The following is a 26,855-nucleotide window of genomic DNA, read 5'->3' as shown; positions in this document are numbered from 1 at the left end:
TAGGCAGCTCCGCATCAACAGGGGATCCTGTAAATGTCAATCGACCTGAGTTCCAGGTCATCGTTGACCTGCAAAAGCTATAATTTGAGCTTCCTTACGGGTTTGTGGATGGCATTATTCCAGTGTGTCTTCAGGATCCTGGTGATCCTTCCAGAAACCATGGAAGTACGTTGTATTGGTGGGGGTTATACACTGTAACAGAGGAATAGGAAGGTAAGCAGAGAGTGTGGCATGGCACTGCTGGTAGAGAATGGCATCTAATCAGTAGAAAGTAGAATTGGAAGATAATAATCCTTGTGGGTTGAGTTAAGAAACTGCAAGGGTAAAATAACCCAATAGCAGTTCTCCCAGCAGCAGCTGCGATGTGGACCACAGATTACAACGGGAAATAGAAAAGACATAGCAAAAAGACAATGTTATGATAGTCCTAGGACATTTCAACGTGCAGTTCGATTGGGAAAATCAGGTTGGTAATGGATCTCAAGAGAGTGAGTTTGTTGAACGCCTTGGAGATGGCTTTTTAGAGCAGTTTGTTGTTGAACCTAGTAGGCTATCAGCTATACTGGACTGAGTGTTATTTAATGAACTAGAGGTGTTTTAGGGAGCTTAAGGTAAAAAAAAATCCTTAGGAGGCATTGATCACAATATGATTGAGTTCAACTTGAAATTCGATAGGGAGAAAGCAAAGTCTTGACAGAGTCGTATTGCAATAGAGTAAAAGAGAATTACAGTGGTGTTAGGAGTTGGCCAACGGAAATTGGAAAGAGATGCTGACAGGGTTGATAGCAGAGTAGCAATGGCGCGAGTTTCTGGGAAAAATGAGGAAGGTGCAGGATGTAATCCAAAAACGAAGAGATACTCAAATGGCAAAATAGTACAACAGTGGCTGATAAGGGAAGTCAAAGCTAAAGTAAAAACAAAAGAGAGGGCATACAACAAAGCAAAAATTAGCAGGAAGATAGAGGCTTGGGAAGCTTTTAAAAATATATACTAAAAGAATCATTAGAAAGGAAAAGATGAAATATGAAAGCAAGCTAGCAAGCAATATCAAAGTGGATAGTAAAAGCTTTTTCAAGTATGTATATAAAAAATATAGGAGAAATGAGAGTGGATATAGTACTGCTAGAAAATGAGGCTGGAGAAATAATGACGGTGAATAAGGAGATGGTTGCTGAAATAAAAGAGTATTTTTGTATCAGTCTTCACTGTTGAAGACACTAGAAATGTGCCAGATATTGAAAGGTGTGAGGGAAGAGAAATGAGTGCAGTTGCTATTACAAGGGAGATTGTGATCAAAAAGCTAAAAGACCCAAGGGTACACAAGACACCTGGACCAGATGAACTGTACTCTGGGGTTCTGAAAGAGATAATGGTAGAGACTGTGGAGGCATTAGAAATGATCTTTTAAAAATCATTGGATTTTGGCATGGTGCCAGAGGACTGGAAAATTAAAAATGTCACTCCAGTCCTTAAGAAAGGAGGAAGGCAGCAGAAAGGAAATTTGGAGCAGTTAGCCTGACCTCAGTGGTTTGGAAGATGTTGTAGTCAATTGTTAAGGATGAGCTTGTGGAGTGCTTGGTGACACAGAACTAGATAGGACAAATTCAGCATGGTTTCCTTAAGGGAATATTTTGTTGACGAACCTGCTGGGATTCTTTGAGGTGATTACATGTAGGATAGATAAAGGGGATGCAGTGGATGTTGTATATTTGCAGTTTCAGAAGGCCTTTGACAAGATGCCACACATGAGCCTCCTTACCAAGTTAAGAGCCCATGGTACTATAGGAAAGTTATTGGCATGGTTAAAGCATTGGCTGACCAGTAGGAGGCAGTGAGTGGGAATAAAATGATCCTTTTCTGGTTGGCTGCTGGTGACTAGTGGTGTTCTACTGGGGTCAGTGTTGAAACTGCTTTTTTATGCTATATATCAACAATTTAGTTGATGGAATAGATGGTCTTGTTGCCAAGTTTGCAGATGCTAAGAAGATTGGTGGAGTGGTAGGTAGTGCTGAGGAAACAGGTAGGCTGCAGAAGGGCTTGGATAGATTAGGAGAATGGGTAAGAAAGTGGCAAATGAAATACAATGTTGGAAAATGCATGGTCATGGACTTGGTAGTGCAGACTATTTTCTAAATGGGGAGAAAATCCTAAAATCTGAGATGCAAAGTGACTTGGGAGTCCCTGTGCAGAACACCCAAAGGTTAACTTGCAGGTTGAATCAGTGGTGATGAAGGCAAATGCAATGTTAGCATTCATTTCAAGAGGTCTAGAATACAAGAGCAAGGATGTGATGCTGAGGCTATATAAGGCACTGGTGGGGCCTCACCTTGGGAAGTGGGAACAGTTTTGGGCTCCTCATTTAGGAAAGATGTGCTGGCATTGGAGAGATTTCAGAGGAGGTTCACAAGTATGATTCCAAGAATGAAACGGTTATCATATGAAGAACGGTTGATGGCTGTGGATCTGTCCTCACTAGAACTTAGAAGGATAAAACCTTCTGAATGTTGAACGGCCTAGACAGAGTAGATATGGAAAGGATGTTTCCCATGGTGGATATAGAAGGGCGTCCATTGACTAATTTCTTTAGTCAGAGGGTGGTGAATTAGTGGAATTTTCTTACCACAGGCAGCTATGGAGGCCAGGTCATTGGGTGTATTTAAGGCAGAGCTTGATAGGTTCTTGATTGGACATGACATCAAAAGTTACAGGGAGTGGGGCTCAGGAGGGGAAATAAAGGATCAGCCATGATTGAATGCTGGAGTAGTTAATAGACCAAATACCCTAATTCTGCTACTTTGACTTGTGGTCTTATGGACTAATATAGGGAAGACAGGCAGTAGCGACGGGTCCTTCTTGTTGTTAGGCTTCCTGGTTTTTCTGTTGGTCCTTTTAGGGGCCCAATTAATTTCTTTCACCTTGTAGCCTTTCTGTAGGAATGTTGTGCATAATCATCTCCTCAGGGAGACTCTCCGGGTCCAAAATAGTTTTCAAAGTAGAAAGGATGGCTCTACATTTGGAGGCACGATATTGGCTGTTATTGTTGAGGTACAAGTCCATGCGAGTGGGTTTTCGATAGTCGCCTTGTCTGAGGGTACTGTCCAGTTTCCGTTGTATTAGAATGTCCAGGAACAGGAGGCAACCATTCTTCTCTGAAAACCAACGTCCAGCTGCAAAAAGTCAGTTTCAATGTGGTGCCCCTGTTCATGAGAGTTCACATTAAGGACAGGTTGGTATTCTTGTGGTCAAGGTTTGATAAGGGTACAATTGACCCTTACATCAACGTATTATAATAAGGGGAGCTACCATGAACAAATGGACAGAATGATCATTGGATCATCCTTGTTGCTGGACTTCGCTAATTTCTACATGGAGGACTCGGAGTAGAGAGCTCTTAGTTCATCACCCTTACACCCCAAATGCTTCTTCAGATACGTCGGTGACACCTTCGTAGTGTTGCCTCATGGATTCCAGGCACTCCAACAGTTCACAGCCATTTGAACAGTATACATTCAACCATTCAATTCGCGATGGAGATGGAGAAAGATGGTTGGCTCCTGGTCCTGGACATTCTTGTACAATGGAAATGGACAGTAGCCTCAGACATGGCATCTATTGGAAATACACTCAGATGAACTTGTACCTCAACAATAACGACCACCATCATGCCTGTCAATGCAGAGTGGTTCTTTCTACTTTGATTAGCTGTATGAGAACTATTTCAGACCCGGAGAGTCTCCACAAGGAGATAAGATGATTACACATGACATTACTGCAGAATGGCTACAAGGAAATCAATTAGGCTTTTAAAAGGTCTGACGAAGAAAGAACAGGAAACCTAACAATGAGGAGGAACCCGTTGCTACCCCTGTTTTCCCTATATTTCCACGGTTTCTGGAAGGATAGCCAGGATCCTGAAAAACTACTGGATTAATACCATCCACAAACCATTGTCCCCGTGCTGAAGAAGTCTTCAGTGTCCTGCCTCAATGACCACCGTCCCGTTGCACTCACATCCATCATCATGAAGTGTTTCGAGTGGCTCACCATGAGGCACATCAAGACCCTGCTGCCCCCCTCACTGGACCCCCTGCAGTTCGCATACCATCCCAACTGTTCAACAGACAATGTCATTACCATTGCCCTCCACCTGGCCCTAACCCACCTGGACAAAAAAGACACGTATGTTCAAATGCTGTTCACAGACTTCAGTTCAGCATTCCACGCAATCATTCCTCAGAAATTGATTGGAAAGCTGAGCCTACTGGGCCTGTACACCTCTCTCTGCAATTGGATCCTAGACTTCCTGACTGAGAGACCTCAGTCAGTCCAGATCAGGAGCAGCATCTCCAACACCATCACACTGAGCATGGGGGCCCTCCAGGGCTGTGTGCTCAGTTCACTGCTGTTCACTCTGCTGACCCACAAATGTGCTGCAACACACAGCTTAAACCACATCATCAAGTTCGCCGATGACACGACCGTGGTGGGTCTCATCAGCAAGAATGACAAGTCAGCATACAGAGAGGTGGTGCAGCAGCTAACTTGTGCAGAGCCAACAACTTGTCTCTGAATGTGAACAAAACTAAAGAGATGGTTGTTGACTTCATGAGGGCTCGGAGTGACCACTCCCCGCTGAACATCGACGGCTGCTCGGTAGAGATCGTTAAGAGCACCATATTTCTTGGTTTTCACCTGACGGAGAATCTCAGCTGGTCCCTCAACACCAGCTCCATAGCAAAGAAAGCCCAACAGCGTCTCTACTTTCTGCAAAGGCTGAGGAAAGTCCATCTCCCACTCCCCAACCTCATCACATTCTACAGAGGTTGTATTGAGAGCATCTTGAGCAGCTGCATCACTGCCTGGTTTGGAAATTGCACCATTTCGGATCGCAAGACCCTGCAGCGGATAGTGAGGTCAGCTGAGAAGATTATCAGGGTCTCTCTTCCCACCATTACAGACATTTACACTACACGCTGCATCCGCAAAGCAAACAGCATTATGAAGGACCCTAATCACCCCTCATACAAACTCTTCTCCCTCCTGCCATCTGGGAAAAGGCACTGAAGCATTCGGACTCTTACGACCAGACTATGTAACAGTTTCTTCCCCCAAGCCACCAGACTCCTCAATACCCGAAGCCTAGACTGACACCAAATTACTGCCCTCTACTATACCTATTGTCTTGCTTATTGTAATGCTTGCACTGTTTTGTGCACTTTATGCAGTCCTGGGTAGGTCTGTAGTCTAGTGTAGTTTTTTTTCTGTGTTTTTTTCCCGTAGTTCAGTGTAGTTTTTGTACTGTTTCATGTAGCACCATAGTCCTGAAAAACATTGTCTCGTTTTTACTGTGTACTGTACCAGCAGTTCTGGTCGAAATGACAATAAAAAGTGACGACTTGATTTGACTTGTAAGGAAGCTCAAATCTTTGCTTATGCAGGTCAAAGATAACGTTGGACTCAGGTCAGCTAGTGTTTACAGGATTCCCTATGAATGCAGCGTAGAGTATATCAGCCAGAAAACCCGTATCATGGAGCACAGGAGGTGTATCTGTTTGCGTTACCTGGAGAAATCAGCAGTAGCAGAACATTGCATTCTCAATGGCCATAGGATTGACTTTGATGGCACAAAACTGCTGTACTGGAACCGCCTGGTAAAGGAAGCCATTGAAATAAAACTAGAGGGAAAGAATTTTAACAAAGAAGCAGCTCTCTAAGAACTGGAATTTGATTGTAAACAAGGTAAGAGAGCGGAAACCTGATTGAATGAGGACTAACCAATCTGGAGCGATGGACTACCACTAAACTAGACATATCCGTGCATCATTTCTGATGAAGATGGCAGAGTTTGTCATTGAAATGTTGGTTTTAATTGATAGCTGTATGCAGCTGGAAGCCTGAGATGAGCTTATTTGATAGGAGAAATAGTACCGCTATTACAGTGCCAGTGGGTATTATGAAGTCCAAGTTGAATTCACCATTGACTGAGGTGTTTGGACATTCTTCCTGTGACCGTGTGGGTTTCCTCTGGGTGCTCTGGTTTCCTCCCACATGTCGAAGACGTATGGGTTAGTAGGTTAATCGTTCACATGGGTGGGATCATTGGGTCTGAAGGTCCTGTTATTGTGGTGTATCTCTAAATAAATAAAAAAGTAGAGGAGAAAAAAATCGGTCATGATTGGAAGGCAGTCCACACTCGATCGGCCAAATGGTCTTATTCTGCTCCTGTATTTTATATTAAAAAAAAATATGTGTAATGAGGTTGTTTCTTAATCTTTCTTTAACTGAAATGGTAAAGAAATACCTTCAGTATATGGAACCAAACTTCTAAAATTTTGAACTCAAGGGAGCCCTCCTGTGGCATGGTTGTGTGTGTGAGCATGCATGCATGTCATGGGAGTTTTGGAGAGTCTGAATAGGATGCTTGCTGATGATTGGGATGGATTGAGAAAAGTATCAATGAAAGGGAGTTGTGTTCTTGTAGGATTGGAATAGGATTTACCTTGGTTAGTCAGGTTCAACTTGGGTTTTAATTTTGTACCTATGCAGAACTCAATCTACAATTACCCTTTTGTGATAAATTGAAAAGTTTGACATTGCTGACTGAACAGAGCTTTTATTTTAACTTCCAACAAATTATACAAAACATCATCCTGCCTTTATTCTTGTTTACACTTTTTCATCTGTTCTTTTAGATATCCTTAGCAATTTTCCATCATTGGTTCAGTATTCTTCCCTCAAATTGCCATTTGTTTGGGTAATTTATTGGAATTAATTGAAGAAGTAATATGTGTTGTGGATGATGGGGAATTACATTTAGGCTTCCAGGAGGAGAAGGCTAATGTAGGTAACACTGGATGGAAGATTGATGAACAGGAAACAGCGATATTATGTAAATGTTGGTATCGCAGTGACTGGTACCGGAGCCTCAACTTTTTATAATTTGCAAACATTCAGACAGCACTTAATGCTGAAGATGCTTTCCTCAGAGTAAATCAGCACTATGTGGGGATTATATGGATATATTTGCCTCATTTAAAAAAAATTCTCACCTGAGATATATGATATATTGTTTTATGTATACATAATAATTCACAGAGTAACAAACTCACAAATAGGCCTAACCTGTACATCAGTGGAGCAGCAACACATCACAGCAGCAGTGGAGGGAAACGGGTGGTGGTTACATCTTAGGGGAGGCACCAGGCTATGGATCCTCCTCTAACTTTAGCTTTTTCTTCAAGTAGGCGTCGAGATTTGACTGCCTTTTCTTAAGTTTCCTCCCATGTAGCAGTTTTTTGTACTAAGAAGTCATGTTGAGAACACCTCTCTTTGCCTTCTTTATTGCTTCTCTCCCGGTCAGGGTCATTATCAATGAACTGGTTCATGATTTGTGCAATCGTGGTAACGTTAATGCTGAGGAGTTTTGTGATGAGGTTTCTTGCTGGTGTTCCCTCTTCTCCATCTGTGTCCTCTGAGTCATCCAGGATGCGTTGCTCTGCCAATTCTCAAAGCTCTTTGTTATCAAGGCTCTCACCATAAGAATGCGGTAACTCTTCAACAGCGTCATCATTAACATCCTCTAATCCCACTTCACTGGCCAGTTCAACAATATTTTGGATGATTGGTTCCGCCTGAAATCTTAGGACATCGTTGCATGCTTGTGGCCATAGCTTCTTCCACACTCCGTTCATGTATTTTGAAGTTACTTCATCCCAGGCTGCTCTGATATTGTCTACAGCTTTCACGACATAGCTTTTCCAAAATTACCTGGTGTGTTGTTTGTCTTGACCTTTTGTTTCCTCTACAAGTTGCCTGAATGTACAACAAAGGTATAGGCCTTAAAATTTGATATTACTTCGTGATCCATTGGTTGGAGTAATGAAGTGATGTTGGGTGGAAGGTAAACTACAGGAATGCAGGTCCGAAGCGTGTCATGATTCTCAGTGTGTCACTTAGTGTGTCATGTTTCTTAGCTGGGGCATTATCGAGCACCAACAGTGCTTTAGGTTCAAGGTCCTGCTCCTTACAATATTGCTTCACTGCTGGACAAAAATGTGAAACAAACCAATTTTGGAAAACATCAATTGTCACCTAGGCTTTCTTGTTTGATTTCCAAATCACTGGTAGACTTGACTTTAAAATGCCTTTCATTGCTTGTGGTGGTTCAGGGTGATGCACAAGCGTAGCTTCCTAGCAAGAGAGTTAACTGGTCCTTTGCAGCCTTCAGCCCAGATGCATCTTACTCTTCTTGGGAGATGAAAGTAGGAGAAGACATTCTTTTCCAAAATAGACCTGTTTCATTCATGTTGAAGACGAGCTTGGGAAAATCTTGGGTTGTGTTGCAGGAAAATCCTGGGCTGGCTTGCTGTCTGCACTAGCCGCTTCATCAGAGATACGTATGCTATGGAGCTGACTGTGCTGTTTCAATCTATCAAACCAACCTCCGCTGGCTGTGAATGTTACTGATGTTCCTTCTTCTTCTTGAATATGATTGAAGATGCTTCTTGCCTTTCCCATTATTATCATCTGGCTTAGGAGCATGTTTTGTTGTGTTTGGTCATCCATGTATATACTGTATTTAGTCTGTTTTCCATTTTGTCAAGCAAATGATTCCTTGAATGAGTCACCTTTGTTGGTGATAACTTAGAAGTTGTTGTTGCAGAAGCTTTTATCTTGTCTGCATTTTTTATAATTGTTCAGATCATCACATGTAGCCAATTTCAAAGAGGCGCAACCATCAACCTGACGCTCATCAGCTTCCAAACGTCATATCATTTGCAGTTTCACATCCATTTTAATTATTTCCCTAGACATCTTGGATGTACTACCCTCTCTGGGCGTAGACGGCTGTTTTCCAGACATTATGGGTGAAAAAAAAATGGGATAAATTGGCCAGGGAGCAAGAATGTTTACGTATGTAGGGAGGCAGAGTGTGAACTAATATGTGATTGGCAGTGAGTGTCTCAAAGCGTATATAAAGCGCTCTCATTGGCAGATTGAATGTTTACTGTAATGATGGCCGTTTTAAGAAGATTTAAATGTTTAGAATGATTTTTTGTCATTAAAAATTTTTCAATAAAGAATTGAATAACCACATTGTAATAAATTGGCGCTGTGCAGGGTCTGAGTGTAAATGGTTTGCACACCAAATGTATGGTTTGTTCGGTAGATAGGAAGGGAAGCTGTGAAGTGGACAAAGCCATGCAGATTGGTTAAATAAGTGGGCAAAGATCTGGTGAATGGAATATGAAGTGGGAAAATGTAGAACAGTCTATTTTATCATGAAAAATAAAGAGCCTGAATATCTAAACAATGAGAGGCGACAGAGCTTTGAGATGTAGAGGAATGTAAGATGTTGCACTAGAGGAGTAAGAGGTTTGTAGGCAGGTACAATAGGTAGTTAAGAAAGCTAACAATGTTACTGTTCATGGGAAGAGTAATTAAATCAAAAGTAGGGAGGATTTACTTCATTTATGCCAGGATTTAAAAGGACACATCTGATATTCAATTTCCTTTTTAAGGGAGGAGTTTAATGTTATTAAGCAGCTTATAACTGATTTACCAGACTAATGTATGGAATGGGCAAATTGCCAGTCTGTGGCCACCACTTCTGCCATGATGAGGCCACTCTCAGGTTGGAGAAGCAACATCTCATATTCTATCTAAGTAGCCTCCAACTTGATGGCATGAACATCAATCTCTTCTTTGGTAATTTTTTTTGCCCCCCCCCCCTTTCCTCTTCCTCTATAACTGACTCTTCTCATCTGCCTATCACCTCCCTCTGGTGTCCCTTCTCCTTATATTTCTCCCATGGTCCACAATACTCTCCTATCAGATTTTCTCTTATCTAGCCCTTTGCCTTTTCCACCTACCACCTGCCAGCTTCTTATTTTAAACCCCCCCCCCCCACCCATGGGTTCACCTGCTAGCTTCTAGCTTGTCTTTCTTCCCCTCCCCCCACCCTATTCTGGCATCTTCCCTCTTTCTTTCCAGCCCCAATGAAGGGCCTTGGCCCGAAATGTTGACTGTTTATTCATTTCCATAGATGCTGTCTGAGCTGCTGAGTCCCTCCAGCATTTCTGGAAGGGGCAGGATGTCTCATATGAAAAGGTTGGGTTGTTGAGCTTGTACTGCTGGAGTTCAGAGAGTGGGTGAGGACTTGATGGGAACATATAAGATTCTGAGTAGACTTGACAGAATAGATGCAGCGAGGTTGTTTTCTCTACTGGAAAAATCCCAGATTGGAGGTGATAAATTATGTAAAAGGATAAACATAGTCAGTTAAACAATAGCAGCCTGTTTCCTGCAAGAAACCTTGATGATCAACAGATGTGCTAATTTTGCTATTGAATGCTGAGCAGTATTTCCTCTTGAAGTTAGCCAGCTAGTGTTTCAGGGTACCTGTTTCCTTGTGTAGTCATGCACATAGATAAGACCGCTCCAGCCTGTTCTGTGTATGTGAGCCATTATGCCTATTCTGTAATTTGTCTCTCGGTACTGTCATGCACATAGATAAGTCTGGCTCCAGCCTGTCTTGTGTGGGAATATCTGAACGACTATATCCTTTCTGTAAGGGGAACTGGTAGTTAGTTGATGGACCAAGCAGGAACAATCACAGACTTTGAATAAAGAGTGACTATCTGAATTCAACTTCCACAGAGGCCAGAGGCAATTTCATTCAGTCCCCACATTCATTCCTTTCTCCAGGGTGCAGGAGCCTTTTGCTATTCCTATGCTTAATCAATTGAAACGTCGGCCCAGTTAGACTGAAAAGACGGTGTTGGGATCCAAGGTGAGAGTTGATTTCGCTTGCTCTCTGCAATGGTCACTCGTCTCTCCATGGCACTGTGCTCTGTGCCTGCTAATATGATGAACTGATAAGAGAGGCTTTGGGCCTACTTCATTGTTCGGATCTGAGGAATCAGTTAGGTTTGGAATGTTGTTCGCTTTAATCGTAGCATGATTTGTGTTATTTTTCCTCTTGCACATCGGGTGTTGATCTTTTATTTTTATTATTTCTTAATTGGGTTCTTTTGGGTTTCTTCCTTTGTGGTAACAGATCTCAAGGTTGTATAGTTCATACATTCTTTGATCATAAATGTACTTTGATTTTGAATTTGAATTTGAGCTAGGGATCCCTAATTTAAAAGAAACAGTTGACTATTTAAGACGGGTGAGGTATTTCTCTGAGAAGTTCATGTGTGTTTTGCATTTCCTTCCTCAAAGGCAGAGGTAGGTAGATGTTTGATAGCAAGGTTTACAGAAAGTTTACTGATGGGTGACTGAAATGCAGATTAGCTATCTGCATTCTGATTAGCTATGATCTTGTTAAATGGTGGAACAATCTCAGAAGTCTGAATGGTCTTTTCCTGCTAACTTGCATCCTAATTGCAGTATCCCACTCTGCTTTAATGGGCAAACATGAGGAAATCTGCAGATGCTGGAAATTCAAACAACAACACACACAAAATGCTGGTGGAACACAGCAGGCCAGGCAGCATCTATAGTGAGAAGCGTTGTCGACATTCTCGGCCCGAAACGTCGACAGCGCTTCTTCCTATAGATGCTGCCTGGCCTGCTGTGTTCCACCAGCATTTTGTGTGTGTTGCTGCTTTAATGGGTATCACTTTTCTGTGTTATTCTGAGGTAACAATCCACTTATCACACTTTGTTGTTGCAAATAATGACAGAATGCGTGTTCTAAGATAGCAGCTGGTTGGAAATAATGTTTGAACATAAATCTGCTCTACAGTCGGCCCTCCTTATCTGCAGATTCCACATGCGCGAATTCAACCAACCGCGAATCGCGAAAACCCGGAAGTGTTCTTCCAGCACTTATTGTTCGAGCACGTACAGACTTTTTTTCTTGTCATTATTCCCTAAACAATGCAGTATAACAACCATTTTACATAGCATTTACATTATATTAGGTATTATAAGTAATCTAGAGATGATTTAAAGTATACAAGAGGATGTGTGTGGGTTATCGTGCATTGGGATCGAAAAAAATTGAAGTTCTCTTACTAAGTAAGTCGGAACAGGTACATCCGGTATTATTTAGCGTCAGTTAGTCAAATGTTTGTCTTAGTATATAGTATATATTTTACCTTTCTATGCATATAAAACACTTAAGAACGTATGTTTCAGCGCCGGGCTCGGGAATAGAAGTTCTCGGGACTCGGGACAGATCACTCCCTAGTGCGCTCTCCACCATGCCGGGTTGATGTGGAGGATCAAAAACTCAAAACCCCAAAACCCAATAATTGAACCACTGCGTTGCTTAGTAATAATTGTAGCTTTCATCGGGGCAGAGCCTTTCTCACTTTATCCTTTAAAATTGTTCTGATCATTGACCGACGTAGCCTAACGCTTTTCCAATGACCGATGGAGTTTCACCTCTTTTCGATCGCTTTATTATTTCCACTTTATTTTCAATCGTGATTGTGATTATTTTCATGAACAGAAACACTGTACATTCAGAGTTCTGGCGCCGGGTCCTAATGTTCACTGCACTGAGACAGGTTAAATAAGGTCTGTGGTTCCGCTGGACCCTAAGGTCCACCAGATTGAGACAGGTTGAATAAAGGAGTTGAGCATCCGCAAATTTTGGTATTCGCGAGGGGTCCCGGAACCAATCCCCCGCCGGTAAGGAGGGCCGACTGTATTTACAGTAAATCTGGTACAAAATACTGTCCTGATGCATGACTGTGTAACTAACATTCAACAACTGTTAGTGTGCATCTCTACACATATGCATGTAGAGATACAACCACATGCAGAAAACTGCAGTTTCACTTGTGAATTCTCCAGTTCCCATTCTGTTTTAGAGCTTTTCATAAAAACAATTTGTTCCTGCCACTGTTAACTGCAAACCCTTGTACACAAACCTTCTTTCATTAAATTCATTAATGTTCTTTTTTTTGGTCTTTTCTATTGTAGAACTCTTCTTTAATTTTCTGATGACATTATAATCTGACTTTCATCTGCTTGGTCACCAACCCAACAGGTTATCTTGTTAACTCACTTGTTTACTGGGTTGTTTGAAACTGCAACACCTATCTTTTACCAGTCAGCTTTCTCAAGTCGTACGTTGTTTTCCATTACTCTAATCCTCTCATCCTTTGATTTTGATCCACACTGCAATTGACAATCCAGAGGCAGTCTGCATTCTTCCCTTACTGCAACTGTTTTCTATTTTCCGGTTGCTGCTATTCCATTACCAGTCAACTGCATTATTCATTCAAATAAAATCTGACTTTGTTCTCCTGTGCTATTGTCCTGGTTCTTGTCTTCTTAGCAAAATCTTATCATTAATTCACTTTTCCATCATTTTGTCTAAGTACCTAACAGTCTTCCCAGGTACAGAAGATTTACCTTAAAGTATGCTCTGCTTCATTCATTTGTTCATTGTCTCTCATGTATGACAATAAGTAATGTTTGGCTCAGCATTCTTATCTAGCGAATTTTAAAATCAGATCTCTGAGCAATGTTTTGGTTGCAACATTTAAAAAAAATTTGCTCATGAGTAAAGAGAAATAAAATTTGAGTGCTTTGATGATGTTTGAAGTCCTCATAGAAAATAGATGCAGGAGTAGGCCAATCGGCCCTTCGAGCCTGCTCCGCCATTCAGTATGATCGTGGCTGATCATCCATCTCAGAACCCTGTACCTGCCTTCTCTCCATACCCCCGATCCCTTTAGCCACAAGGGCCATCTGTGGAGAATCACTTGGCACAGGATCCCCATAGTTCCTGAACAATCTGTAACAATTCTAACAATGTATTTCATCCAAGTTTTAGCAATTATGCAGATTGTTGCCTCAAATAACTTCAAAATGTGTTAGAGGAGGGACTTTACAAACTTTTTGGGCACAAGGTTTAATCAGGAAAACATGGAACAATGTCTGAGAAGAATCAGTTAAATGTTTGGTCACAGAGTTACATTTAATGGTTTTTCTAGAAAAATGAAAGAGTTGTATTGGTTTATTATTGTCAGACGTATCAAGATGCAGTAAAAAAGCTTGTCTTACATACTGCTCATACAGATCAAATCGTTACACAGTGCATTGAGGTAGAACAAGGTAAAACAATAACAATGCAGAAAGTGCAGTGAAGGTAAATAATAAAGTTCATGTCAGAACGAGTTAGATTGTGAGGTCAAGATGTAAACTTAATAAAAAACACAAAATGCTGGCAGAACTCAGCAGGCCAGACAGCATCTATGGGAGGAGGTAGTAACGACGTTTCGGGCCGAAACCCTTCATCAGGAGTGAAGTAATATGGGATGGTTGAGGGGGGATAAGAAGTAGGGGGAGGGATAAAGTAGAGAGCTGGGAAGTGATAGGCTGGAGGGAAATGGGCTAGGGGGAAGGTGGAGAATTATGGGAAATAAAAGAGAAAGAAAGGTAGGGCTGGGGGAAGAGATTATAGTGAGGGGGGAAAGAGAGAGAAAGAGAACTAGACTAAAATAATAGATAGGGATGGGGGTAAGGGTGGAGGGCAGGGGTATCAACGGAGGTCAGTGAGTTGGATATTCATGCCGGCAGGAAGGAGGCTACCTAGGCGGGAGAATAAGGTATTGCTCCATCGATCTGGGTGTGGCCTCATCTTGACGGTAGAGGAGGCCAAGGACAGACATGTCGGAGTGCGAGTGGTCTGTGGAATTGGAAGTGTGTACATTGCTTTAGAACCCTTGGCTATAGCTATTCATGAATCACCCAATATTTTCGGTATTACCCGTGGGGAGACGATGTATAAGGTATCATTATATGCGGATGACTTGTTATTATATATATCTGACCCTGAAAGATCTATTCCTGCTATTTCTTCTTTGCTCGCTCAATTTAGTAACTTTTCTGGTTATAAATTGAATTTTAATAAGAGTGAACTATTTCCATTAAATATGCAAGTTCCAATTTATAATCATGTACCATATAGAATTGTTACAGATTATTTTACTTATTTAGGTATTAAAATTACTAAAAAACATAAAGATTTATTTAAAATTAATTTTCTACCTTTAATCGATCAAATTAAGCAACTTGCTAATAGGTGGTCTCCATTATCTTTGTCTTTGGTAGGCAGAGTTAATGCCATTAAGATGATGATACTACCTAAATTTTTATATTTATTTCAAGCATTACCAATTTTTATTCCTAAATCTTTTTTTGATATGGTTGACTCTAAAATATCTTCTTATTTGTGGCAGAACAAAAATCCTAGACTAGGCAAAAAATATTTACAGAAGCCTAAGAAGCAGGGCGGCTTGGCTCTACCAAACTTAAGATTTTACTATTGGGCAGTTAACATACGGTATTTAATATTCTGGACACAAGAATCGACTACAGCTGCTTGCCCACAATGGGTAAATTTGGAATGTAAATCTGTGCAAGATTTTTCATTGATCTCAATCTTAGGATCTTCACTTCCTTTTTCGTTATTTAAAATGAATAAACAGATAACTAATCCCATAGTCAAGTATACATTACAAATTTGGTTTCAATTTCGTAAATTTTTTGGCTTGAATAAGTTTATGCTGTCATGTCCTATAATATCTAACTACTTCTTTCGGCCTTCATCTATAGATCAAGCTTTTCTATTATGGAAAACAAAAGGTATAACATGTTTTCGTGATCTGTTTTTGGATGATAACATTATGTCCTTTGAACAGCTATCTAATAAATATAATTTACCTAAAACCCATTTTTTTTAGATATTTGCAAGTCAGAAATTTTCTGTATAATGAATTAAAGTCTTTTTCGAAAGAATGTCCATTGGACATCACAGAAAGAATTTTAGCCCTCAATCCTTGTCAAAAGGGTTTAGTAGCTATCATTTATAATATGATTATGAGTGTACAGCCAGATGTATCAGAAAAAATTAAGAAGGAATGGGAAGAAGAATTGCATTGTCCTATATCTACTGAGCAATGGGAAAAATTTTTATCATTGGTAAATTCGTCCTCTATTTGTGCTAAACATGCCCTAATACAATTTAAGGTTGTACATAGAGCTCACATGTCTAAAGATAAACTTGCTCGATTTTATTCTTACGCTAATTCAACTTGTGACAGATGTCATTCTGATGTTGCTTCATTGACTCATATGTTTTGGTCTTGTCCTTGTTTACAAAATTATTGGAAAGATATTTTTAATATTATTTCAAGAGTTTTAAATATCAATTTCCAACCGCATCCTTTTACTGCAATTTTTGGTTTACCAATGATAGATAATAATCGTCTATCCGCTTCATCTCAACGATTGATTGCATTTGTTACATTAATGGCTAGAAGATCTATTTTACTGAATTGGAAAGAAATTAACCCTCCAACTGTATTTCAGTGGTTTTCTCAAACTATTTCTTATCTGAGTTTAGAAAAAATTAGAAGTGTGCTTTTTGATTCATCAGTTAAATTTGAGGAAACTTGGAGACCATTTATTCAACATTTTCATATGAGTTAAATGGTCTGATCCTAAACCTTACTGTTATTATCCTTAATTATTTGGATGGAGGTTCGGAGTTATCGGCACTATTGTATGTATTTAACATTATGCAATTGCCCATGTTGGTTAGTTTTTTTTTAAAGTTTTCTTTTAGTTTTTTTGGGGGTTTTTTTTTCTCTTTTTCGATTCTTTTACATTAATACTATGAGTTTGGGAGGCTTTATATATTGATTATTACATATCTGATTGTCTATTTAAACTATTAATTATGTACTCTCAAACATTTTGTATTCATATTTCACTTATGTTTTTCTTAAAATTAATAAAAAGATTTAAAAAGAAAGGAAGTGTGTGGCCACAGGGAGATCCCGCCACTGCTGGAGGACCGAGCGCCGGTGTTCGGCGAAACGGTCTCCCAGTCTGCGGTGGGTCTCCCCAATCTATAAATGGCCACATCAGGAGCACCGGGTACAGTATATCACCCCAGTTGACTCGCAGGTGAAGTGGTGCCTCACCTGAAAGGACTGTCTGGGGCCTGGGATGGTGGTGAGGGAAGAAGTGTGGGGGCAGGTGTAGCACTTCTTCCGTTTGCAGGGATGAGTGCCCGGAGGGAGGTCCGTGGGGAGGGATGGGGGGGATGAATGGACAAGGGAGTCGCATAGATCCCTGCAGAAAGCCGAGAGTGAGGGGGGAGGGGAAGATGTGGTTGGTGGTGGGATCATGTAAGAGGTGGTGGAAGTTACGGAGGATTATGCGTTAGATCTGTAGGCTGGTAGGGTGATAGGTGAGGACCAGGGGGACTCTATCCCTGGTGGGCTGGCGGGGGGATGGGGTGAAGGCAGAGATGCGTGAAATACGGGAGACGTGATGGAGGGCAGAGTTGATAGACTTAAATAAACTTAAATTCGCCGGACCAAATAACCACGGCACAAGAAGATCGTTACTTTTCACCAGTTTATTTCTTCGAGCTCAGCCGGCGAGGGAACTTGGTCCCGACATCAGGGGGAGAAGTGTTCTCATCCCTCTGGCAGTCCAAACAAGTTCACTGCTAGACTTCCAGAATTGTTACAATTTATAAGACTGCTGATACAAAAGAACAATCACTTCGATAGACATTCCAGCTACTCAAATAGAGCAAAACTTAATAGCTTAGATAAGAGACTCCACAAAATCTAAGCTTTAATTATGAAAGGAATGTCCTGTCTTATCTCCATCAGCAACCGCCTTTTGTCGAAACCAAAAGGTGTGAAAAGTCAGGAGGCGTCTTTTGTGGATCTGTGTGAGCTTTAACCCTTATCTCACTCCAAAGAAGCAGCTGTGAGACATCATCTTAAACATGCTTTAGCCATTCACAAACCAGAATACACAGACATAGTCAGTACTCAATCTTAGCTCATTATTTACAGGAATCTGAGAATCCCCCAATTCCCTTAAAACTTTATCAAAGAGGCCATCTTATCATACAAGAGGTTCATTCAAATATCTTAGTAACACCGAGATTGAAGCTGTCCTTGATCCTGGTGGTATGTGCTTTCAGGCTTTTGTATCTTCTGCCTGATAGGAGAGGAGTGAATAGAGAGTATACAGGGTGGTTGGGTTCTTTGATTAAGCTGATTGCTTTACTGAGGCAACAAGAAATATACATAGTACTGATAGAGGGGAGACTGGTTTCTGTGATGTGCTGAGTTGTGTCCACAACTCTGCAGTTCCTTGTGCTGGTCGCACCGGGAGCAGCTATCATACTCAGCCATTATGCCTCCAGGTAGAATGCTTGCTATTGTGCATTGGTAAAAATTGGTAATGGTCGATGGAGACATGCCAAATTTCTTTAGCTTCCTGTCGAAGTAGAGGTGTTAGTGAAATTTATTGGCATTGGTCCAGGGCAGGTATTGGTGATGTTCATGCACAGGAGCTTGGAGCTCTCAACGCTTTCAGCCTCATAATGCCTGTTGATGTAGACAGGAGCGTGTGTACTGCTATCACTTCTAAAGTCAATAACTAGCTCTTTTATTTGCATTGAGGGAAAGGTTGTTGTCATGACACCATGTTTCTATCTCCTTCCTGTTTTCCATCTCATTGTTACTTAAGATATGGCCCACTTCAGTGGTGTCACTTTCAAATTTGCAGATGGATGTAGAGCAGAATCTGGATCCCAAAAGAATCACTGAATTTGCTGTAATGTAGTAAAAGCAAATTTGACTTAATTGATTCTCACAGCTACCTGGACTGTACCTTGTCTCACCCTGTTACTTGTAAAAATGCCATCCTCTTCTCTCAATTCCTCCGTCTCAGTCGCATCCGCTCTCAGGATTGTAGAACGAAGGAGATGGTCGCCTTTTTCAAAGAAAGAGGCTTCCCTGCCACCACCATCAATCAACACTGTTCTCAACCGCATCTTTTCCATTTCATGCATGTCTGCTCTTACCTCATCCTCTCACCACCCTAACAGTGATAGGATTCCTCTTGTCCTCACCTACCACCCTACCAGCCTCAGTGTCCAGCACATAATTCTCTGTATCTCAGTAACTTCCACCACTTCCAACGAGATCCAATCACCAAGCACATTTTACCTCCCTCCCCCCACTTTCTGCTTTCTGCAGGAATTGCTCCCTAGTCAACTCCCTTGTCCATTTGTCCCCCCACTGATTTCCCTCCTGACAATTATCCTTGCAAGCGGAACAAGTGCTACGCCTAGCCCTACACATCCTCCCTCACTACCATTCAGAGCCCTAAACAGTCTTTCCAGGTGAGGTAACACTTCACCTGTGAGCCTGTTGGATTCATATACTGTGTTGTGTACTCCTGGCCTCCTGTATATTGGTGAGACCTGACGTAGATTGGGAGGCTGCTTTGCCGAGCAGCTATGCTCAGTCCACCAGAAAGAGCAGGATCTCCCAGTGGCTATCCATTTTAATTCCACTTCCCATTCCCATTCCACTTCCCATTCCGATATGTCAGTCCATGGCCTCCTCCACTGTCATGATGATGCTGCACTTAGGTTGGAACAACAACACCTGATAGTCCATTTGGGTTGCATCCAACCTGATGGCATGAACATGGATTTCTCAAGCTTCCGGGAATACCTCCAAGCCCCCTTCCTTCACCATTTCTCATCCCCTTTCCCCTCTCTCACTTTCTCTCCTTGCCCGCTCATCACCTCCCTCTGGTGCTCCTCCTCCCTTTTCTTTCTTCCATGGCCTTCTGTCTCTTTCACCAATCAACTTCCCAGCTCTTTACTTCATCCTTCTCCCTCCAGGTTTCACCTGTCTCCTTGCGTTTGTCTCTCCCTTCCCTGCACCTTTTAAATCTACTCTCCAGCTTTTTTATCCAGTCCTGCCAAAGGATTTTGGCTCAAAACATTGACTGTACTCTTTTCCTAGATGCTGCTTGGCCTGCTGAGTTCCTTCAGAATTTTGTGTGTGTTGCTCAGATTTCCAGTATCTGCATATTTTCTCTTGTTTTAATTGGTCATTATAAATCTTTGGTCTATATAATGTGAATCATTATGTGTATATATGCATCCAGCAAATGATTAAAAACACTGATTAATTCTTTTGGCATCTATTAAACCTCTTAATAGCATCTTTCCTGTGAGGTTATACAAAATGCTGTCATTTTAATCAAGTAATCCTTCCTTAGCTGTTATCGTGCTTAAGGCATTTTTGGTGTGCGGGGGCGTATCATTGTTGTATAAGCTCCACGTGATATGAAGACAGATTCATTGCCCAGCAAGCAGTGCTTTGTGATTTTCAAAGGTAGTTGAATTTACACGTGATGTGATTTAGCCTCAGATACATTGATATTTAATTTCCCTTTGTGTGATGTATATTTTTTTCAGGATCTGCCAGTGTTTATCACGCTGATATTGGTATGTAATTAAATATGCTGAATTTGTGTGATAGATTTCATCATTGAAGATGCAGATAGCGAATCAGGAATCAGACATGCAATCTCAAGAAGAGGAGCTGACTAAAGCCAAATCAGAACTGAATAAACTGCAGCAAGAGGAGTCACAGTTAGAACAGAGCATTGAAGCTGGCAAGGTCCAACTTGAGACAATCATTAAGTCTCTGAAGTCCACACAGGATGAAATTAATCAGGTGAGTATTATTGTTATTTGTTGCTGTTTTCTGTACCTCAGCTTCTTTTTCTCTCTGTGAGTTGGTATTCACTTTAAGAGAGGACAAGAGCTTAAAAAGTCTCCATAATTTAAGATTAAATATAATTTGAATTGTTGATTTCATGCATAGATTATATTTTTTAATTAAACATTCTCAGGAATTTTTAGACCAAATGATGATTGTCCATTGGCATGACTTGACTGCAATTCCAAAGCAAATTTAATCATGACATTGTTTCATACCAATGATGCCAAAACATACATTCTTAATTTAGACTATCACCATTGTCAGCTGTGTATATCATTTGCCATTTCCAGACTTAGTCACCTTGAACATATTCCTTTGTATTGCCTCCGCCCTCCATTCAGCCTGCTTTAAAAGGTGGAAGTTGAACCAGAATATAATAAAGTTCTCAATTTTATTGGCCTTTACCCTGTCCCATTAAATTGACCACTAGGGGGCAGAAAATGTGAATGAAAGTACCGTAGATTCCGGACTACAGAGCGCACCTGATTAAAAGCCGCTGGCTCTAATTTTAGAAATAAAATCAATTTTTTAATTGTAAAGGCCGCACTGGATTTTAGGCCGCACCGCTACTTTTAAATATACATACGTATCGGTAACACAAATTACGTTGCATATACTTTTTTACTGAACAGCACGAACAACATTCCAATATCTCCTAGCGACTGGTAAAAATATATATACTGCGAGCCTTTAACTTAAAAGCAGCGTTTTCGTTCGGGTCTGACGCGCTTGCGTAATGCGATCGGGTCTGACGCGCTTGCGTAACGCGATCGGGTCTAATCGGGTCTGACGCGCTTGCGTAACGCGATCGGGTCTAATCGGGTCTGACGCGCTTGCGTAACGCGATCGGGTCTGACGCGCTTGCGTAATGCGATCGGGTCTAATCGGGTCTGACGCGCTTGCGTAACGCGATCGGGTCTAATCGGGTCTGACGCGCTTGCGTAACGCGATCAGGTCTGACGCGCTTGCGTAACGCGATCGGGTCTAATCGGGTCTGACGCGCTTGCGTAACGCGATCGGGTCTAATCGGGTCTAATCGGGTCTGACGTGCTCGGGTCTTGCTTTTCTTCGAGTATTTTCCATGTTGATGAGGGTGAGTACAAATGACTGATTTACAATAATTTAATTGTGAAAGTGCGCTTGATTTATCGTACAATTTCATTGGACCTCTGTGAACTACTCATCAATTTTATTGGTCTACTGTTACGAGGCAAAATGTTTACGAGGCGGCATGAAAAAAAAACCATGTATTAGCCGTTTCGGATTAAACGCCGCAGAGTTCAAAGCTGTTCAAAATGTGGGAAAAAAGTAGCGGCTTATAATCCGGAATTTAAGCCGCTACTTTTTTCCCACATTTTGAACAGCTTTGAACTTTGCGGCCTTTAATACGGAGCGGCTAATGCATTTTTTTTTCATGCCGCCTCGTAAACATTTTGCCTCGTAACAGTAGACCAATAAAATTGATGAGTAGTTCACAGAGGTCCAATGAAATTGTACGATAAATCAAGCGCACTTTCACAATTAAATTATTGTAAATCAGTCATTTGTACTCACCCTCATCAACATGGAAAACACTCGAAGCATTGTGCTGCCTTATGGCAGTTATTTAGTTTATAATATTTTCGCTTAGTAATTCATTTTCTAGTTAAAGTTAGAAGAGTTTTAACTATATTTGTTTTCTGTACTACATCGCGGGATGCTATGACGTCACACCCGGTTTCGCGGTGTCTTGTGGGAAAAATGCCGTTTGCGATAAACGGAAAGGAGGGGGTCGAGCGGCGGAGCGAAAACGCTGCTTTTAAGTTAAAGGCGATCAATAACTTTTCCTGGTAGGCTGCAGTATATATATTTTTTACCAGTCGTTAGGAGATATTGGAATGTTGTTCAGTAAAGAAGTATACGCAACGTATATTTAAAAGTAGCCGCGTTACGGGCACGGTTCGAAAAAAAGCATTTGCAATATGTATTTGTTTTTGTTACCATATGGATTTAATTAAAAGTTAAAAAATCCTCATGTGTAATATCTTTCTGTGTAAATATCTCATATTACAACGTGGGACACCTGCGGCCGAAAATCCGGTGCGGCCTAAAATCCGGTGCGGCCTTTACAATTAAAAAATTGATTTTATTTCTAAAATTAGAGCCAGCGGCTTTTAATCAGGTGCGCTCTGTAGTCCGGAATCTACGGTAGTTAAAATAAGTAAAGCAAATACAGAAAGAAAAAAGTAGTTAGGTAATGTTCATGGGTTCAAAGTTCATTTAGAAGTTGGATGAAGCTGTTCCCGAATTGCTGAGTATGTGCCTTCAGGCTCCTGTACCTCTTTTCCTGATGATGATAATGAGAAGAGGGCATGTCCTCGGTGGTGGGGGTCCTTCATGATGAATGCCGTCTTTCCAAGGAGCCTTGCCATAGGTTGGTTACGTAGTGTTACATTATGTTATCATAAAGTCATAACCTCTTACATGGACTTCATCACATGTTATCCCAGTAAGACAATTTGGTATATGAATGTACTGTATATATGTTCTGGCCTTTGACATCTGTTTATCAATTGGGGTTTCTTATGGGTGATGTATAATTAACCTAATGCAGTAGTTGTCAAGAGTTTGCTGTTGTGAGCCACACCTGTTGTTCCCAGTATTGTTATGCATTTCTATTTTAAAAGTGTTTTATTTTTGATATCACTATGCTCACTGAATTGCCTGGGCACTGCATCTTTAGAATCACTGATCGATTAGGATAAACGGAATAAATCAATTGCCACTGTGTGGTGCTTACTGAATTACTGCTGTCAAGTAGCATTGTTCAACTATGGGGATATCACTAACTGTTTATTTAGTTAATCTTTTTATGTCAAAGTTAACAAAGTAGTTACTTCTGCTTTTTTTATACTCCAGGCAAGAAGCAAACTTACCCAATTGCAAGACTCGCAGCAAGAAGTTAGTAAAAGCATTGACCAATACAGTAATGCGCTGAATGGCTCATTAACCAGTCACGGTGGCAGTATGACCAACTTGGCAGACATGAGTGATGGCATTGCAGAAAGAGACAGTGGCTTCATAACAATGGTGGGTAGGAAGAAAATACTGCAGAGTCATTTCAGTGACTTCCTTCATCCTTTTATTATCTCCTTCCTCCCTGCTCCTTGCCACCAAAAGGCATACCAGATAAAGTAGATACTTGCTTCATTTTTTGATCAAGTTGATCTGTACTTTTACTTTTGCCTATATGTTTTGCTTTGTGTTAAGCAACATTCTCAACCCAGCAAGAGGGCCCTGCTGGGTTTTGGTTAATCCTGTACTCAGTCTAACTGGGAATGAAGTTTTACATCAAAGATGGAATCCTTTAAGACCGATGCCTGTGTGCAAACTCTCTGAGAGTGGTATATTTAGACTATCCACCGGCCTTTTCTTTTTTAAAAAAAATGTTTTAAATTAGTTTTTTAATGCATTTTCTACATCGCTACAGATAAAAAAAACCCAAATCAAAATGAAGAACATTAATACAGTGCAAAAATAAATATACAATAATAATATAATACAAAAAAAGATCATTGAGAAAGCACCCAAATTGAAGACATGTAAAATTAGTATCCTCCCCAAGTCCCGCAACAAAAAAGAACTCCAGACCAACCACAACACAATATAGAGATTATAAATCAGGACATTCAAACCCCCAAAACTGTAAATACACTTAAAAACAGAAGATATTAATGCCTACTACCAATAAAAAAGGAGCTGAAAGCAAGGGACCGAAAAAAAAACCTTAGTTAAGAGGAAGGTTATGAAAGTACTCAATAAAAGGTCCCCAGACCTTATGGAACTTTATATCCGAATTAAGAACTGAATAATGAATTTTTTCAAGGTCTAAGCAGGACATAATATCATTAAGCCATTGAGCATGCGTGGGCGGGGCAACATCTCTCCATCTAAGGAGGATTAAACGTCTAGCCAGGAGAGAAGCAAAAGATAATATTCGACACTTAGTCGAACTCAAACGTAAATCTGTCTTACCCAAAAAACCAAACAGAGCAATTAAAGGATTAGGTTCTAGGTGGTGATTCAGAATATAAGATAAAGTTATGAAGACATCTTTCCAAAATTTCTCCAAGCTAGGACAGAACCAGTACATATGAATAAGAGAGGCCTCGCCCCTTTTGCATTTATCCCAAAGAGGACTAATATTAGGGTAAAATTGAGATAGTTTAGATTTAGACATATGGGCTCTATGAACAATCTTAAACTATAAAAGGCACAAAGGCGAGCACAAAGAGAGGTTGAATTAACCGATTTGAGAATCGAGTCCCAAGTCTCATCAGATAAGGAGATATTTAAATCATGCTCCCAAGCCATTCTAATTTTATCCGCAGAGGCACGTCGTAAGAATGCTAATTTATCACGAATAAATGATATTAAACCTTTACCCAGTGGATTAATAGAAATAAATAAATCCATAACATTTTTCTCAGGCATTTCAGGGAAGTTAGGAATTAAAGGATTAATAAAGTGTCTAATTTGGAGATATCGAAAAAAATGAACATTAGGCAGATTGAACTTAGCAGAGAGCTGTTGAAAAGATGCGAAGCGATTATCAATAAAAAGATCTTCAAAATGTCTAATGCCCTTCCTATACAAATCATGGAATGCTGAATCATACGTAGTAGGTAAAAAAAGGTGATTATGTAAGATAGGGCTAGAGAAGGAAAAACCATAGAAACCATAAAATTTCCTAAACTGAGCCCATATACGCAAAGTGTGTCTAACAAGAGGATTAACAATTAATCTGGACAAACTACTAGGGAGTACAGAGCCAAGAAGTGCAGAAATAGATAAATCTTTAGTGGAACTCAACTCCATTGCCACCCAATTAGGGCACTCGGGTTGGCCAAGGAAAAAAGACCAAAAGGTAGCACAACGTATATTGGCTGCCCAATAATATAAACAAAAGTTAGGTAAGGCCATGCCACCCTCTTTTTTAGATTTTTGGAGATAAACTTTATTAATTCTAGAACGCTTATTCTTCCACAGATATGACAAAATAATAAGAGTCTAAGGAATCAAAAAAAGATTTAGGAATAAAAATTGGGATTGATTGAAATAAATATAAAAATTTAGGGAGAACATACATTTTAACAACATTAATACGACCTACCAAAGACATAGATAGAGGTGACCATTGTAACAGACTCTGTTTTATAGTATATGAAAGATTGGCAAAATTTTCACGAAAAAGATCTTTAAACTTCCTTGTGACTGTAATCCCAAGATAAGTAAATTGATTATGAACTACTTTAAAAGGGAGATCACGAAATGTTAATTCTTGTGCTTCTTTATTAATTGGGAAAAGTTCACTCTTATGTAAATTAAGTTTATAGCCAGAAAACTGGCTAAACTGATCAAGAAATGCAAACATTGGAGGTAAGGATGTAGACGGATTTGAAAGAAAAAGTAATAAGTCATCAGCATAAAGAGAAACTTTATGCTCAACACCCCCCCTCCAAATCCCGGTAAATTCAGGACAGTTTTGAAATGCTATCGCCAAAGGTTCTATAGCCAAATCAAAGAGAAAAGGACTTAAAGGACATCCCCGACGGGTGCCACGTTTGAGGTTAAATAACTGGGATTTCTGAGAATTAGTCAAAACAGAGGCAGTAGGACACAGATACAGCAATTTGATCCAAGAGATAAAACTTTGACCGAGGTCAAATTTTTCTAAAACTGCAAAAAGGTAGTTCCACTCTATACGATCAAATGCTTTCTCCGCATCGAGGGAAATAACACATTCAGGAATCCCAGTTGAAGATGAATATAAAATGTTAAATAAACACTGAATATTAAAAAAAAGGGAGACGGTTTTTAATAAAACCAGTTTGATCATCAGAAATAATAGAGGGAATAACAGTTTCTAATCTATAAGCCAAAACTTTGGCCAAGATTTTAACATCAACATTAAGCAAAGAAATCGGCCTATACGAGGAACACTCTGTTGGGTCTTTACCCTTTTTTAATAAAAGAATAATAGATGCCTCATTAAAAGAGGGTGGCAGTTTACTGTAATTAAACGAGTCAGATAATACTGAGAATAACTGAGGACAAAGAAGTGAAAAGAATGATTTATAAAATTCTACGGGGAACCCATCAGGTCCAGGAGATTTCCCTGAAGACAATGCAGAAATTGCAAAAGATATTTCTTCTGATGATATAGGCGCATTAAGTTTGGCTTTAAAATCAAATGAAAGCGAAGGAATATTCAGATTATTTAAAAAA

The 26,855-nt window shown here is 40.4% G+C and overlaps 1 protein-coding gene across 6 annotated transcripts in view; it reads left to right on the top strand.

Annotated features, from left to right (window-relative positions):
- Window positions 1-26,855, top strand: part of eps15l1a (epidermal growth factor receptor pathway substrate 15-like 1a) — a 487,464-nt gene that overhangs the window by 215,111 nt on the left and 245,498 nt on the right. For all 6 annotated transcript variants that reach the window (XM_073068849.1, XM_073068851.1, XM_073068850.1 and 3 more), the window contains 2 exons: window positions 20,343-20,540; window positions 23,487-23,657. In XM_073068849.1, coding sequence (XP_072924950.1) covers window positions 20,343-20,540; window positions 23,487-23,657 — 369 coding nt within the window. The remainder of the gene's footprint in view (window positions 1-20,342; window positions 20,541-23,486; window positions 23,658-26,855) is intronic.

Source organism: Hemitrygon akajei, chromosome 16 (assembly GCF_048418815.1).
Source record: "Hemitrygon akajei chromosome 16, sHemAka1.3, whole genome shotgun sequence".
NCBI lineage: Eukaryota > Metazoa > Chordata > Chondrichthyes > Myliobatiformes > Dasyatidae > Hemitrygon > Hemitrygon akajei.
The sequence above is the reverse complement of the archived record's forward strand: the minus strand, read 5'-3'. Positions and strand labels throughout refer to the sequence as shown.